The sequence below is a fragment of the Molossus molossus genome, unplaced genomic scaffold (assembly GCF_014108415.1).
Source record: "Molossus molossus isolate mMolMol1 unplaced genomic scaffold, mMolMol1.p scaffold_m16_p_2, whole genome shotgun sequence".
Taxonomy (NCBI): Eukaryota; Metazoa; Chordata; class Mammalia; order Chiroptera; family Molossidae; genus Molossus; species Molossus molossus.
Genome location: NW_023425355.1, coordinates 29,396,223 through 29,413,176, shown reverse-complemented (window position 1 = coordinate 29,413,176; position 16,954 = coordinate 29,396,223). Strand labels below are relative to the sequence as shown.

Here is a 16,954-nt window from a genome sequence, read left to right as displayed (position 1 = left end):
CTACTTTAAGTGTTGTGGGTGTAGACTGATGCTAGTGATTATTTCAATCTCCTCATGTGGCCAAATTGTTTCAACAAGTTTGAGAACTACCTTAAAATTTTCATTGTTCAGACTACAAACATGGCACTGTATTTAATTTGAAAATTTTATACTTGTGGTTTTAGAATAATAACATTCCAATAATTAATGTATGATATTTCAATAATTTTATGTATAAGCTGTGCTGGGTAACATGAAAGAATAATTCCCATGTAAAAAAGAGGGAATAATCTATTTATGAAACAGAAAGGAAATGGGAAGACACGGAGTTAAACAGGGGCCACCAGTGATGGAGCCATGGAGGAAGCTAATCCACTGGTGAGGCCAGAGCAAGGTATGGGTTAAAGCCAAGCACCCAGGAGTCCAAGAGCTGACTGGGCTATGAGGATTCAATCCTCTGCAGGAGATAATCACAGCCCAGGGTAAGCAAGGAAGGGACAGAACCAAATCAACAAATCAAGTGATTTTCACGGAGGGAACAGAAAAGTAGAAGAGGCTGTAGAAGGCCTTAAGTTATATTTCCCTAGATAAAGGAATAATAAAGGAAAAAATTATATCCATTATAAAAGAACAGAAGACTATTAAAAAAAGATGGCTGATTTGAACACAAAAGATCTACCTGCTTTCACTTCCTCCTGAAACCTCATTAAAACATTATCAAAGGTAAACAGATTCATACAATGGGATATTGCTCAGCAATAAAAAGGGCAAGAACATGTATGGATCTCAAAAACATTAAACTGACTTAAAAATCCATACACAAACACAAAGGCATATAGGATGTATGATGTTACTTTTATGAAATTCTGGAGCATGCAAAACTAATATATAGTGACAGAAAGTGGATCAAGGTTTAAATGGAGCTGGGAGATGAAGAGATTAATTGGGAACCTTTGGGAGTGTAGTATGTGCTTTATATAGGTATATGGTTAATCTAGGTGGTAGCGAGCCCTAATCTCTGATTTTGACATATAAGTGCTTTGGGAGCAAATAAAGTAGCGTGAGTTGTCCAAAGTGATGCAGCCTTTTGATCATAGAGAGGACAGGTGGATCTGAATGGTTTCTATTATGCTGTGTAATGCCTCAATAGGAATAGTGAGCACTTCATCCCAAGCACCTAGCAAAACCCCAACCCAGGCTTTTATACAAGTAAAGCATGGACATGAAAGTATAGATATTCTGCATTCCAACCACTTGTTTGTAAACACAGTTGACATCCCCACATGTTATTTTTCCCTCACTTCTTCATGTTTGTATTTACACACCTAAACATAGATGTTCATTAATATTTTCTTCTGAGTAATCATATTTGTAGTATAGTTTTTCAAAACTATGGTAAAAAAGCGCATAACATGGAATTTACCATCATAACCATTTTGAGTGTACAATTTAGTATTGTTTAGTATATGTGCATTGTTGTGAAACATTTTGAAAATCTGAAAGTCTATACATTAAAGAACAACTCCCCATCAACCCTTCCCCCTCAGCTCCTCATAACCATCATTCAACTGTCCATTTCTATGAATTTGACTACTTTAGATACTTCATATAAGTGGAAGCGTGGAATTTGTCATGTGTCTGGTCTATTTGGCATAATGTTCTTAGTTCATCCATGTTGTAACATATGACAGGATTTCCTTTATTATGACTAAATAAAATTTCATTGTATGTATCTACCATAATTTGTTTATCCATTCATTCATGGATGGACATTTTAGTTGCTTCTACCTCTTGCATATTGTGAATAGTGCTGCTGTGAACACAGGTGAGCATATATCTCTTTGAAACTGGACTTGCCATCCTTTGACTATATATCCAGAACTGGGATTGTTGGGTCATAGGGCATGTCTATTTTTTATGAATCACCATAATGTTTTCTGTAAAAGCTACACTATTTTTCATTCCCATCAACAGTGCACAAGGGTTCCAATTTCTTCACTCCCTTGCCAACTCTTATTTTCTGTTTGTATATTTTATAGTAGCTATCCTAATGGGTGCTAGGTGATATCACATTGTGATCTTGATTTGCATTTCTCTGTTGATTAGTGACGTTTCCTTCTATTCCTTGTGTATGCAATTTTTTTACATTATGAAAGGCTGTTAAATCATGTCAAATGTTCACAGCTAACACCAGAACCTTCTTCCACACACACATCTGTTTCCTTCTCATTTTCCAGGGGACGTGTAACAATGAATACAATTAACACATCTTCTTCCCTTACTAAACACCAGACATTGTGCTAAGTACCTGATCTAGTAATAACTAAGTTACTTATGAGGCTTATTAAGTCACGGGCACTTCTCCAGGTGCTTTCAGTGTAGTTCCATGTATTAACTCAATTCTCGCAATTACTCCATGAAGTAGAAACTACTGCTGTCCTCAGTTTAAGGACAAAAATGTATGTGAGTCACCATGAGGTCAAAGATACTTGACCCGGACCATAGAATGTATCATTAGGATTCAAACCCTGGCCAAGCTGACTTCAAATCTTATGCCCAGAACCATGATGTGTGACTGTGTTAGGGCTGAAGTGAGCCCAGGGATGGGACTCACTCAAAGGCTGTTAGGCAATGATGGGTATGGTGTCTGGGACCAAGATGCCCTGAACTCCAGACAAAGAGACCCATCATTGCACACTGTTCCCCTGTACTGTCTCTCTTTTCTCAGACTCTGTGGGAACTGGTATTCAACTTGAAGGTGAAATAATGGACAGATGAGATGCATATCGGCAGGATGCATTCAGTTCCTCAGAGGCTTTTTCCATTTGTGTTTTACTCTCACCCTCATCTTTCTGACCCATCCTGTCAGTCCTTGGCTTTTTCACTCTGTATGTCAGGTATGCATGTCACTGCTTTCTCATCTATCCCTCATTCTAAAGACAATCGACTCCACTCACTTTGTGACATATCAGCCACTCCCTGGTCCCATCTTTGATGTTTGTTAAAGAGCCTGTAAATCCCAGTTATGTAACTACAGGTATATGTTTAGGCAGAGAATAATTTGGATAGATTAAATTCAAATAGTGAAATGTTATAGTAGGAAGTTAGGCTTTTGTGCATTGTTAGGAGAGATGAATATAAGTAGAAATATCATTAGGAAACAATGTCTTACGTTGTAAAATATTCACGTGCTAAAAGGACTTGTACACTGTTGGTGGGGTTGTACATTGGTGTAGCCACTATAGGAAATTATATGGAGTTCCTCAAAAATTAAGAAAAGAACTGCCATATGCTTCCTCTTCTAGGTTAGTGTTTTCATTCATATCCAAATGACATGAAAACACTAGCACAAAGAGTTATATGCACCCCATTGTTCATTGCAGCATTATTTACAATAGCAAAGATATGGAAACAACCTAAGTGCCAATCAAAGGATGAATGAATGAAGAAGTTATAGTATGTCTATGCAATGGGATACTCTTCAGCCATAAAAAGATGAAATATTGCCATTTGTCACAACATGGATGGACACTGAGAGTATAAAGCTAAATGAAATCAGTCAGATGGAAAAGGTCAGAAACCATATGATTTCACTCATGTGGAATATAAAACAATAAAGAAACAAATAAACAAACAATGAAAAATAAAAATAAAAACTCATAGATGCAGTCAACCAATTGGTGGTTACGAGAGGAGAAGGGGGATGGAGGGAGGGTGAAATGGGTAAAGGGGGTCAAATATATGGTGATGAATGGAAATTAGACTTTCAGTGGAGAGCACACTCTAGTGAATACAGATATTGAATTACAGTGTTATACACCTGAAACCTATGTAAATTTATTAAACAATATTACCTCAATAAAAACATAAGAATAAAATAAAGTATTCATGTGCTTCCTCTGGGAAGCTTTAGAGCAGGGATGTAAATCCTGAAACTGCTCAGAACCCCAAGTCACGCTTCACTGGGTATTTTGACTTCCACTACTGAGAATACTGTTTACTGAGAATTCTGTTGCTTTAATTCTTTTTTAAAAAATGTATTCAAATATTAAAAAACCAAGATGTAAAAAATAAAGGGCATATTAAGAAGAATGAAAATTAGGTCATATGTAATACATGAAAACAAAATACACAGTACAATCCAGTTTTGTGTGGCCATGCATTTACCAACATGATTTGCAATACATGTATCTATAACCTAATTATAAAAACATATAACATAAGATATTAATACACACTCTTCCCTTCCTCTAAGACACAGGCCGGACATACTGTCTGTCACAAGGCTGAGCACTCAAGGACATGGCTGTGCTCCACAACTTTTTTCCTGCATGCAGCAGACTTCCGTTCAGCTATGTCTGCATTCTAGGAAAGTATCATCTCATTTCTGTCACCACTGTTTGTAAAAGCCTCCCCTCCTGAGATTAGAAAAGCTGTAGTTTTCTATTAGTCCACTGGAGGGACTTTGCTCTTTCTAACTGTACACTGAAGAACAATGTTAATTTTGCAGTTCATGGTAGTTTTACAAAGCATCTTATGAAACAATTCTGCAGCCCAAAATAGTCTGGAATAAATAGAGGTAGGTAGAAATGTATGAGATGAATGTATGCTGTGAAGTGGTTTGGTTGGTGATCCCAAGTCTATATTACATACATTTATTTAAGAAACATTAATCAAGCCTTTATTATATGCCAGACATTGACAGCCCAAACTGACTCTTTTCTGAAATCTATAATCCAAACATATTTCCCAATCTATTCCGAGACAGATATCTCTACTTGGTCCAAGTCACCGGGATATACCCAAGCAGGAGTGACTAAGCTCTTGGTCACAAAACATCATCTCTGGTTTTCCCACTAATCTGTCCTTGTAACCTGAAAGCTTACCATTGAAGGAGAACCTGTGAAGTAGCTGAAGAATCACGTAGGACAAGAAGGTATACCAATATGCAAGGACACAATTCCTGTTCTGCCACTTACTTGGCTGAGAAATCCTGAAAATTGTAATTAACGTTTATGAGCCTAATATTTATGATCTGAAAAGGGACCATGAATATGTTGCCATGGAGCTTCTGTTGAGGAGGCCAAGGAAATCTAGTGAGTCTGCCCAACACTGAGCAAATGTTGGTTGCTGCTGGGCAAGTGTGGGTTTCCTTCTCACAGCATTCCTTCCCTACTATGGCAGGGATGCCGTGCCATGAACTCAGTGGCATAGCAATGATGTAGGCAGAATTCCAAAATGACACAGGAAGTACCATACATACACACATGATGTCTTAAAGGATACTCACAACTATTTCTTTGTGGGAAGATCAGCTAATACCTGGTGGTGCTTGAGGAGGAAACCGGGCAGCCTGGGTGAGAGGCACTAGCTGGTTTATAATACCTCATCACTTTTGATTCTGGTAGCAAGACTGTGAGACAGGGATGGTGCTAATATGCAAATGTTCAGTAAATGGTTGTGGGTGTGTGTGTCTGTGGGTGTTTGGGTACGGGGTGCCCCTCTGTAGCTTATATCATATGCTCACTCTCCTGAGAAATTCCCAAACATAGCCAATGCCTGCGCTCACCTGTGTTTCAATTACCTTGATGAGGGAAGACTCTGGCCCTCTTCAGGCACCAGAAATACTTAGTTGGTTGGTCTGGGCATTGCTGAAGCTATTAGCTGGCTCACTTTTACACTTTTCCCTCAGCAATGCTCTTTCTGAAGTAATGTCAGCTCTTGAAAATGGCTCGGGCTCTTCCCATACACCATACACTGATGTCCTGCCATTTCTCCTCTCTTTAATTTTTGATTTTTTTTTTCCTTCCACAGATGGATTTTCATGAGAGTGAGTTGACTTCCTAGCATTCATCAAAGGTCACCAATAAGGTGCCTCTTTGTTGTTGTTATAGTTGTTTACCAGCATTATGAAGTCATGGCTATTTACCATGTGTTCAGTTTCAAAGCATTGTTATATGGTTTTGAGCAGAGTGAAGTGATGGGACCTACGCTCTGTTCAAGGCACCAACATGGATGTCCTGGATTATGCTGCCTTCCAACTGGTCTCTCTGCTTTCATCCTTGCCTCCTCCCCATCTGTCCTGGCCAGAGTGGTAATAATGGAGCTGTTGATAAGTGGATAGATCTGGACAGATTTTGGGAGAGGGGCCTAGAGTATTTCCTGATCACTGGGATGTGGCATGTGTGAGAGAGAGAGCACTCCAGGCATCCTCCAAGTTTTGGGGACTGAGTGAGTGATATTTCTGGATCAGATGCTCTGGCCATGTTCAATTTTACTTTCACTGCCACACAGGGTAGTTCTCAAAAGCTGTGAGTTACAGGATTGTCCTGACAGTGGGCCACACACTGACAGCAAAAACTCTCCAGAGGAGTAAATCTGAGGCCTGGCTGCCTTTAGTACATTGTAGAATGATCAGCAGTGAAGGAATGGATTTTTACTCATAAGTGGCCCTGAGTCAACATAGAATAATTAATGTACAAAATGTACAACACACACATAGAGAGAACATTAAATATGAGACCCCAAAGGAGTCTGGTTTTAACAATCTAATTCTCGTAATCTTCCTGTCCCCTCAAACCACCCGTGTTATTGTCTGCTGGTACAGTGTTTCAGTTGAATGTTGTAAGCATAAAATACTCTTAGTGACTCCACCTATGAGAGAGAGAGAATGGAGACTACCTAATTTCTGTAGATGCCAAGAAAAACTGCCAAATCCTTCCACATGGTGAACTACAAATGTTTGTGGGAGGGTCTTGCGGGGGAGAGGTAGACAGTAACACAACTCCTAGGGGTGAATGTAGAATGCAATATAGCCAAGGCACTCTGTGAGCATACCTGTGGCTACAATTTGCAATATAGTAGACAATTTGCAAGAGACTTATTAAAGAGAGGCATACACACTGATAAAAGGATCAATCTACCAGGGAGACATGAGGGACCTAGTGTGTATGCACCAAACAACAGAGCCAAAAGGTACACAAAGCAAAAACTGATGGAACTGAAAGGAGACATAGCCAAGTCCACAATGAGAGTTGGGGCCTTCAAGACCCCCTCTCAGCAGGTGATAGAATTGCTAGAGAGAAAATCAGCATTGAGGAGATCAGATGAACACAATAAATTGATAGGTTCTACATGACAAATTGAACACTCCACCCAACAGCAGCACAATATAGTATTTTTCAGGTGTTATTGTAATAGTCACCAAGACAGGTGAACCCTGTGCCATCAAATAAACCTCCACAAGTTTAAAAATAATTGAAATCACAGAGAGTATGTTCTCTAACCATAGAGGGATCAATAATTGAAAGAAAAAAGAAAAATACCCAGTGATTTGGAAATTGTTTCTGAAACATCATTCCAGTTTGTCGTCCAGACCCTTGTTACACAAGAGCTGAGGTTAGAAAGAGCTATCTCCTGAACTCAAAGGCATTTCAGACTGGGCAAGAGAAAGCTCACTCTGGATATGTCAAATAGACTATTGTTAGGGGCAAGTCAGAAGGAAGGGGGACAGTTTAGGAAGCTGTTGCCTCCATTCCATCTGACATGAAAGCTTGTACCACACCGGCAAAGGAAGCACAAGTGGCTGAGTACTCAGTGGAATTGGTGTGCTGGCTGACTGGGTTTGGGAAGTATGAGAAGGTTGCTTCGGATGTGTTGGTGGGGTTGTTAGAGAGCCCTGAAAGAGAAAAGATTCACATGCCTTCCTGATGTATGGCTGGCATCCAGTCTAACCCACGGACTCATACACCTCTGTTCGTTGTAAATCCTGCTCCATTTTGTAAAAGGTTCCACAGTTATCTCCTTCCTCTCTCCTTTCCTGTCTTCCTCCTCCTGTTGCTCCCCCTTCCTTATCCTGCACCATTTCCCCCTGATAGCACCATCTGTCAGATAACGCTCTTCTATCTGGACAGAGGTATTTCTTTTCTGGGGTTGTGGGATTGGTCTCTTAGGGCAGATTGGCACTTTGTTGCTCTACCATGGTGTTAGCCTAAGACATGCTAAGTGGTAAGTGGACACAGACAAGTCTCCAAACTTGTATTTTTGTTCTTTGTTTCAGAGGACAATGATAGTGATAGCTCACCTCAAGGAAGAAAGAAAGGTTGCAGTTCTCTCTGAGGTAATTTTGGCAACAGGACCCATTGCTATTAAAATGGTGGATATGAGCTTAAGCCTTCACACCTCCATAAAGATGATGGAAACATGGAGATGAGGGGAGTTCAGAAGTACCAAGCAAGGCAGTAAGTGACTAGGCAGCCTGGGTTGCATGTAGCAGCCAATGGACTGTGCAACTCTCTCACTGTTCATAGTTTTCTTTTCTTTTCTTCTTTTATCTCTCACTAGAAAACCGAAGAATGCTAGAAGTGGAATCATGGTTGATCATTCCTAATTATAGTCCTGGTGTCAGAGAAGCAAGGATGTATAGAAGACTCTCTTCACATTTATGGCCAACCTTTTTCTCTCCACTCCTCCCTGCAGCACTCCCTATACCATGGGACATGACAAGATGAGAGTGCAATGGCATAATGAAGGCCATCTTCATGTTACTCTGTGGAGTGATAGAAAACATCTCAGGAGAGAAATGGGGGAGAACACCCAAGATCAAATCCTGGGAAATTAAAAAATATTTGTTTCTTCATTAATTTTAGACAGAGAGGAATGGAGAGGGAGAGACAGATAGAAACATCGATGAGAGAGAACATTGATTGGCCGGCTCCTGCATGCCCCCCCAATGGGAATTGGTCCCACAATCTGGGCATGTGCCCTAACCAGGAATCAAACTAGCGACCTCTTGGTACATGGGTTGATGCTCAACCACTGAGCCACACCAGCCAGGCCCATTTGTTAGTTTTGTTTTTTTATTAATTAAATAACTTATTTTTGTTACAGATGTTTCTCCTTTTTCCCCACTGATTCCTCCCTCCCCCTCCCTCCCTGCTCTGTCCCCAGCTTTGTTGTCCATGTCCATTGTTCATGCATACATGCATAGAAGTTCTGTGGTTTATCTCTCCCCCACCACCCCCTCTTCTGGGGATTGTCATTCTGTACCCCACTTCCATGTCTCTGGGACTACCCCATTCCTCAGACTGTTATGTTCATTATATTCCACAAATAAGTGAGATCATATGATACTTGTCTTTCTCTGTTTGGCTTGTTTCACTTGGATGATACTTTCCAGGTCCCTCCATGTTGTCTCAAAGGATAAGAAATCTTTCTTTCTTACAGCTGCATAGTACTCTATTGTGTATATGTACCACGACTTTCTTATCCATTTGTCTACTGATGGACATTTGGGCTGTTTCCAGATCTTAGCTATTGTAAATAGTGGTGCTACGAACATGGGGGTACATATATTCTTTCTGATTGGTGTTTCAGGCTTCTTAGGGTATATTCTTAGATTACTGGGTCAAATGGCAGTTCCATTTTTAATTTTTTGAGGTAATACCATATTGTTTTCCATGGTGGCTGCACCAGTCTGCATTCCCACCAGCAGTGTACTAGAGTCCCCTTTTCTCCACACCCTCTCCAACACTTCTTGTTTGATGATTTGTTGATGGCAGCCATTCTGAAAGAGCATACAGTGGAGTAAAGACAGCCTCTTTTTAATAAATGGTGTTGGGAAAATTGGACAGTACATGCACAAAAATGAAACTAGACCATCAACTTACACCATACACAAGAATGAACTCAAAATGGATAAAATACTTAAATATGACTCATGAATCCATAAAATCCTAGAAGAACAGGCAGGCAACAAAATTTCAGACATTATATGCAGCAGAATTTTCACTGACACATCACCTAAGGCAACAGAAAGAAAGGAGAAAATGAACACATGGGACTACATCAAACTCAAAACCTTCTCTACCACAAAAGATACAATCATCAAAATGGAAAGGCAACCCACTGTATGGGAGAGAATAATTGCCAATGATAGATCAGCTAAGGGGTTAATTTCCAATATATATGAAGTGCTCATACAACTCAACAAAAGGAAGACAAAGAACCCAATTAAAAAGTGGGCAGGGGAACTAAATAGACACCTCTTCAAACAGGACATACAAATGGCTAAGAGACATATGAAAAAATGCTCATCATCACTAATCATCAGAGAGAGGCAAATTAAAACAATGAGATATCACCATTTGTTATTTTCTTGAACATCTTTATCAATATATATTAAGCTCCCTTGTTGTTTTGAACATCCTTATTTTTCTGCTTTGAATTCTAGTAGACGTGAAGGCTAGTGACAGACATTTTGGTTTTCACTAGTTCTTTCTTCCTCATTACAAATAGTGCTTATTTTGGTACATGTGTCCTAGCATAGATTTTGTGGTGGCATTGCATGGTCAGTGTGTCTGTACTGTGGTGCTAATGGAATCCAGCTGTTCTTCTCTTACTTCAGGTGCCTTCAGGACAACGAGTGGAACCACACCAGAGCTGCTCAGGTCTTCACTATGTTCAAGGTGAGGTCTGGGTTCAAGGTGGGTTAAAGATGGATGTTTCTGGGCCTTTTGGAAGGCCAAGATGTTGGAAGCTGGTGCCCTGGAATAAAACCCAGGGAGCTGGCTCTTCTGACACCCCAACTCCTCCTCTCCAGACCGAGGGCAAGAGCCAAGAGGAGGCCTTCAAACAAACCCCTTAAAAAGAGCCCTTGCATGTCATCTTTGTCTTCATCCCCATCATTCTGGATTCTCTTCTCCAGCCTAAGGCCATACCCATGACTGGGGCTGGAGGCCTGGTTGACCAAGAAGCCAAACTTACCTTATAGGTCATGTAACTTAACAAGTGCCATTTATTTTGTTTATTTTCCCCACTCACAATCACTGCTGTTGTTGTTGGGTTTTATTTTTCATAATAAAGAATGCTGTTACACATTGTATGTTGTATGTCTTGGATCACTGTTTTTCTGCCCAACCATGAGCCAATCGGTTTGGGACTGAAGGGCCTGCCCTCTCCATCCCCAACTCCCCCATTTGCTCTGGCAGTCTCTAGCAGATACATCAGTCTTGACTCCATGGTAGCTGTCAATACATTCTGATGAGAATGGAAACATGGTGCTTCCAGAGATTGGCCTTTGGAGACAGTGTGACTTAGTTAGATGCTCTACCTGGAAGCCTGCAGAAGCAGGCATGGGACCTGGAACAAAGAGGTTTTGCCAGACATTCTCACTGCATAGTGAGGGCTGTGGAAGGAAGGAAGCGGGGACTCATATATTTTACTTCTTCCTAATCATCTGAATGTTTTCAAAGATAATACTGTGAACAAGTTCACAATTTGCACACAGGTAATGGGAAATGGGCCTTTTCACTTCTCTCACCATGTTTGTTTTTGTCTTTTTATCCATCCACTATATAGCCTCCTCCCCATTTTTGAAGGTGCACTGTAGGTGGGATCTCACTTCAGCACCTGAGAGTGAGAGAGTATCAGCCTGTCTTCCCAGTGCATTTCTCAGAGAGCTGACACCAGTTATTCATGTCTATGTGCTTGAGGGAATTCAGCCATTTGTTTTCACTTCCAAACAAACAACAATAACATGGAATTTCACCTTATGGTCACTCCTGTGGGACTGTCTCATTGACCTGCAATTAGTAGTTCAGAATTGCAGGTGAGAGTTGAAGGGGGCACTAGCACAATTTATTCTCCACAATTCTGTAGTGTTTGCAATTTAGACAACAAGTAGGCATAATTTTTGAAACTAAAATAATAGCAATAACAAACCAAATTTACATTACAGTCCTATAAATGATGACACAGGTGAGGTACCACCAGTTTACAGATTGTACCTCTATTTTCACATTTCAAATAAGTTATTTCCTAACAGTTGCTACTTTTCAGTTCTTTTTGTGCATTTACATCAGGGATTTATATATTGTTGCGTGAATTTCTTAAAAATATTGACTAGGGAGATAACTGCCATTACACAAGAAATAATTTTATGTTATTTTATGTACTGCCTGAGTAATCAAAGACAAGTCTCAGCCTTCTCACCTAGAGAACAGAGACCACAGTGCACAATTCTCAGCTACATTGTGAGGAATAGAGGTAGTCTTACAAGTTAGTGAGTAATTACAGTGTCTGGCTCAACTCAGGCTATCCTCAACTCTGGCTCAACTCAGGCAAAATGGAGAAACACACAGTTATTTTACATAGGTGGGTACAGGAGAGTTAACAATTAACATTTACAATAAATAGAGATGGTATGTCACAACAAGATAACAATGAGTTCTCTCGTGGGCAGGGGCAGGCCATGGAACCCATCGCATGGCCCTTTTACTTCCTCCCTCTACTTCAGCAGGCTTCCACATCCTGGCCTCCCTCCCTAGCCAGCACATATGCCACAGTCTTCCAGCTACTTGTTCTCCTGCTGATTTCCTCAATTCCCTTGGGCCCATGCTGCTGTGCAAATGCAAGACCTTCTTTCTTCCTCTTCATACATATGTGTGAAAATTGTCCTGCAGAACAATGTTTTTGGAAATGTAAATGCTGAGGCAAACGTGTGCTTTGCTAATTATTTCTGAATTTGGGGGTATGCAACCAATATTCTCATATATTGTTTCTGAGCATGTAAATTGGTATAACCACTCTTTCGAATAACTTGGAACTAATTAGTCATTAGTGCACACATATATATGTACACAAATTTTACATAAAGGGACTCAATGCAGATACATTTTGTATGTATTTCATTTTAGCTGTCAAATTTATTATCATGAATTTGTTTATAATGCTTATCTTTTAATATTTTGGGTCATTTGTAGTGATGTATTTTTTTTAATTGAGAGTAAACAATACATTGGTGTTTACTACATTAATATATTGTCAACTTGAGAACTTCCAAACCTACAGAAAAGTTTTATAAGAGTTTATTTGAGCCAAGTCTGAAGACATGCCTAGAAACAATATCTCAACAGATTGAGAAAATGCTGTGGAGAATGGAAGTTTTAAGGTTTGTTTTATATATTTAGAATCAAAGGTGAAAACATAAAGAAGGTTACATGAAACCCATTGGTAGTAGAATAAGCAGGCGGGAGAAAGCAAAGCAGAGAAACCTCTAGGATGAATTAAAGGCAAAATGGAGAAACATATAGTTATTTTACATAGGTGGGTACAGGAGAGTTAACAATTAACATTTACAATAAATAGAGATGATGTGTCACAACAAGATAACAATGAGTAGTTTCCTGGTCTCATGCTCTAATGGCCTTGTACTTTGGTGCCAGTGCTTGTGCCTTCAAGGGGTCTGGAAAAAAAATTACTCCGACATTTCAAAGGTATGTTATCCTAGATGTATAAGAACAATGTACAGGGCTTGCTTAAGGTAAAGATTGACCTTTTCTAAGGAAGCTATAAGCCTGGGACATGACTACCCTCCATGACCTACCCAGTTAAGAAATTATGATCAGACCATCCTGTGTGGTTACATTCTGTCACTGTACTTGTCAGGCCTGCAATGTAGCCCTCTGAACTTGTTGGGTCTACTGTGTTGCCCCTTGTTCCTTCACAGTGTTGTACAACCACCACTTCTGTCTAGTTCTAAACCATTTTTATTATCCCAAAAGAAAATCCCGTACACTTTGAGTAGTTATTCCAATTCCCCCCTCTACTCCAGCCCTGGCAAGCAATCTGCTTTCTGTCTCTATGTATTCATTTATTCTGGATATTTCACATAAATGGAATCACACAATATATGAGTTTTGTTTTGTTTTTTAATTCTCACCCGAGAACATTTTTTCGTTTTTTGTTCAGATAGAGTGGGAGGGAGAGAGAGAGAAAGAGATAGAGAGAGAGAAACATCGACGTGAAAGGGACACATCGAGTGGTTGCCACCCTCACGACCCAACCAGGGCCAGGGACAAACTGCAACTGAGGTACATGCCCTTAGCGGGAACCAAACCCGGGTCACTCTGGACCACAGGCTGACACTCTAACTGCTGAGCCAAACCAGCCAGGGCAATATATGAGTTTTTGTATCTAGCTTCTCTCACTTAGTATAATGTTTTTAAAATTCATCCACACTGAAACATATATCAGTATTTCATTACTTTTTCTGGATGAATAATATTCCAGTGTATGTATATACCACAAGTTGTTTATCTCCTCATCCCTTAATAGACATATGGGTTGTTTCAGCCTTTTGAATATTGGAAATAATGCTTCTGTGAGCATTTGTGTATAAGAATTTGAGAACCCGCACCTTCTAGTATAATTTGTGTGTGTATGGGAGGTTGTTTGTTATTGTTGTTGTTGCTTGGTTGGTTGCCTTTTAATCATTGGTTGAGGTTGTTGCTTTTATTATTGTTTTTGCTGATATTTTTTGAGGTTCTTTTTGGTTTTGTCCTCTCAACATGTGTGTGTGTGTGTGTGTGTGTGTGTGTATTAAACAGTTGGCATGACAGGGTCTGTGTTGAGACTCACAGCCAACAACTCTGAGGGCTGAGCCCACCCATAAATGGAAAACAGCAATCAAGACCCAAATTCAACAGATGAACCCACATAAGCCACACAAGAGTTATTCCTAGAGCACCCAGCTCAGAACATCAAGGAGACTACTCCACTGTGTCCCACAAGAAGGCCACTCATCAAGACTTGGGAGGCATAGCAGTCTTATCTGATGCACACTGACCTGCCTATGCATCCCAGTGCACCTCACCTGGCCCAGAACTACCAGACTGCTACAATGGTGAGACAAAGAAACACCTCTCAAATGAAAGAAAATTAGGAATCACCATAAAAGGAACCAAATGAAGTGGAGGCAAGCAATTTGTCATATAAGGAATTCAAAGTAATGTTTTTAAGGACACTTAAACAACTTAGTGAGAATTACAAGCAACTTAATGATAATTACAAAGAACTCAGAACTATATCAGTATTTTTTTTAAAAAAGAGGTAGAAGCTATGAACAAAAATCAAGTGAAAATGAAGAATGACATAGCTGAAATTAAAAAAAAAAAATACCATGTAGTCCCAGAGACGTGGAAGTGGTGTACAGACTGAAAATCCCCAGAAGAGGGGGTGGTGGGGGAGAGATAAACCACAGAACTTCTATGCATGTATGCATGAACAATGGACATGGACAACAAAGCTGGGGACAGGGCAGGGAGGGAGGGGGAGGGGGGGAATCAGTGGGGGAAAAAAGAGAAACATCTGTAACAAAAATTAATTTAAAAAAATACCCTGGAAGGATTCAATAATAGATTTGAAGAAGCTGAAGACCAAATCACTGAGTTAGAAAACAAGGTAGGAAAAAAACACCCAATTAGAGCAGCAAATGAAAAACAAAAAACAAAAACAAAGAAACAGGAGGAGAGTTTAAGGGAGCTTTGGGACAACACAAAGCATAACAGGAGTACCAAAAGGAGAATTGGAGAAAGGAATAGAGAACCTGTATAAATAATGACAGAAAACTCTCCTAACCTGGTGAAGGAAAAAGTCACACAAGTCCAGGAAACAGAGAGTCCCAATCAAAACGAGCCCAAAAGGACCCACACCTAGACACATCATAATTGAAATGGCATATGTTAAAGACAAAGAATCTTAAAAGCAGCAAGAAAGAGACAGACAAGGGAGCTCCCATTAGACTGTCAGCTGATTTCTCCACAGAAACACTGCAGGCCAGAAGGGAGTGGTGTGAAGTATACAAAGTAATGAAAAGGAAGGGACTGAATCCTAGGCTATTGTTCAAAATTGAAGGTGAGACAAAGGGCTTCACACACACACACACAAAAGGCTAAAGGAGTTTACTACCAGCACTGCAAGAAATGCTAAAGGGACTGTTGCAAGAAATAGAGAGAAACGCAGGCATAAAGAATAAAAATGGCAACAAATATATACTAGCAATAATAATCTTAAATGTAACAGGCTTAAATGCTCTAATCAAAGGACATAGGGTAGCTGAATGGATAAGAAAATATGACCCATATATATGCTGTCTTCAAGAGACCCACCTCAGAACAAAAAACTCACATGAAAGTGAAGGGATGGAAAAAAATTTCCATGCAAATGAAACAAAAAAAATAGTTTGGATAGCAATACTTATATCTGATAAAATAGACTTCAAAATGAAGGCCATAATGTGAGACAAAGACAGTCCACTACATAATATTAAACAGATTGATCCAACAGGAGGATATAACCCTGATAAACATATATGCACCTAATATAGGAGCACTAAAATATATTTTAAAACTTCTGGAGGACTTCAAGGGAGAGATCAACAGCAATACAATCATAGTAGGGGACTTGAATACCCCACTGACATCACTGAATAGCTCTTCTAGACAAAACATTAACAAGGAAAAAAGACCCTAAACAACACACTAGATCAGATGGATTTAATTGATATTTACAACTAAGAGGTATCAACTCACACCAGCCAGAATGGCTATCATCAACAAATTATCAAACAACAAGTGCTGGTGAGGATGTGCAGAAAAGGGTAGTCTAGTACACTGCTGATGGGAATGCAGACTGGTGCAACCACTACGGAAAACAATATGGTGTTTCCTCAAAAAATTAAAAATGGGCCCAGCTGGTTTGGACCAGCAGTTAGAGCATCGGCCTGTGGTCCAGAGAGACCTGGGTTCGGTTCCCAATGATGGCATGTACCTCGGTTGCAGTTTGTCCCCGGCCCTGGTTGGGTCGTGAGGGTGGCAACCACTCAATGTGTCCCTTTCATGTCTGTTTCTCTCTCTATCTCTTTCTCTCTCTCCCTCCCACTCCATCTGAACAAAAAATGGAAAAATGTCCTCGGGTGAGGATTAAAAAAAAAAAGTAAAAATGGAACTGCTATTCAACTCAGTGATCTCACCTCTAGGAATATATCCTGAGAAGTCAGAAACACCAATCAGAAACAATATATGGGAGAAGAAAAAATGGCGGCAGAGTGAATGAAGCTACACAGACCATCTCCCAGGACCAAACTGGATTCACAATGAAAATAAAGGCAAATCTTCAGGAAGGAGCAACTGAAAGA

General features: G+C 39.9%; 1 protein-coding gene across 1 annotated transcript in view; it reads left to right on the top strand.

Moving 5' to 3' along the window:
* The first annotated feature begins 336 nt into the window (after nt 1-336).
* LOC118636162 (nuclear RNA export factor 2-like) overlaps nt 337-16,954 on the top strand; it is an 80,792-nt gene continuing 64,174 nt past the window's right edge. Inside the window, 3 exon segments of the mRNA XM_036271188.1 lie at nt 337-373; nt 8,039-8,219; nt 8,458-8,546. Coding sequence (XP_036127081.1) covers nt 337-373; nt 8,039-8,219; nt 8,458-8,546 — 307 coding nt within the window.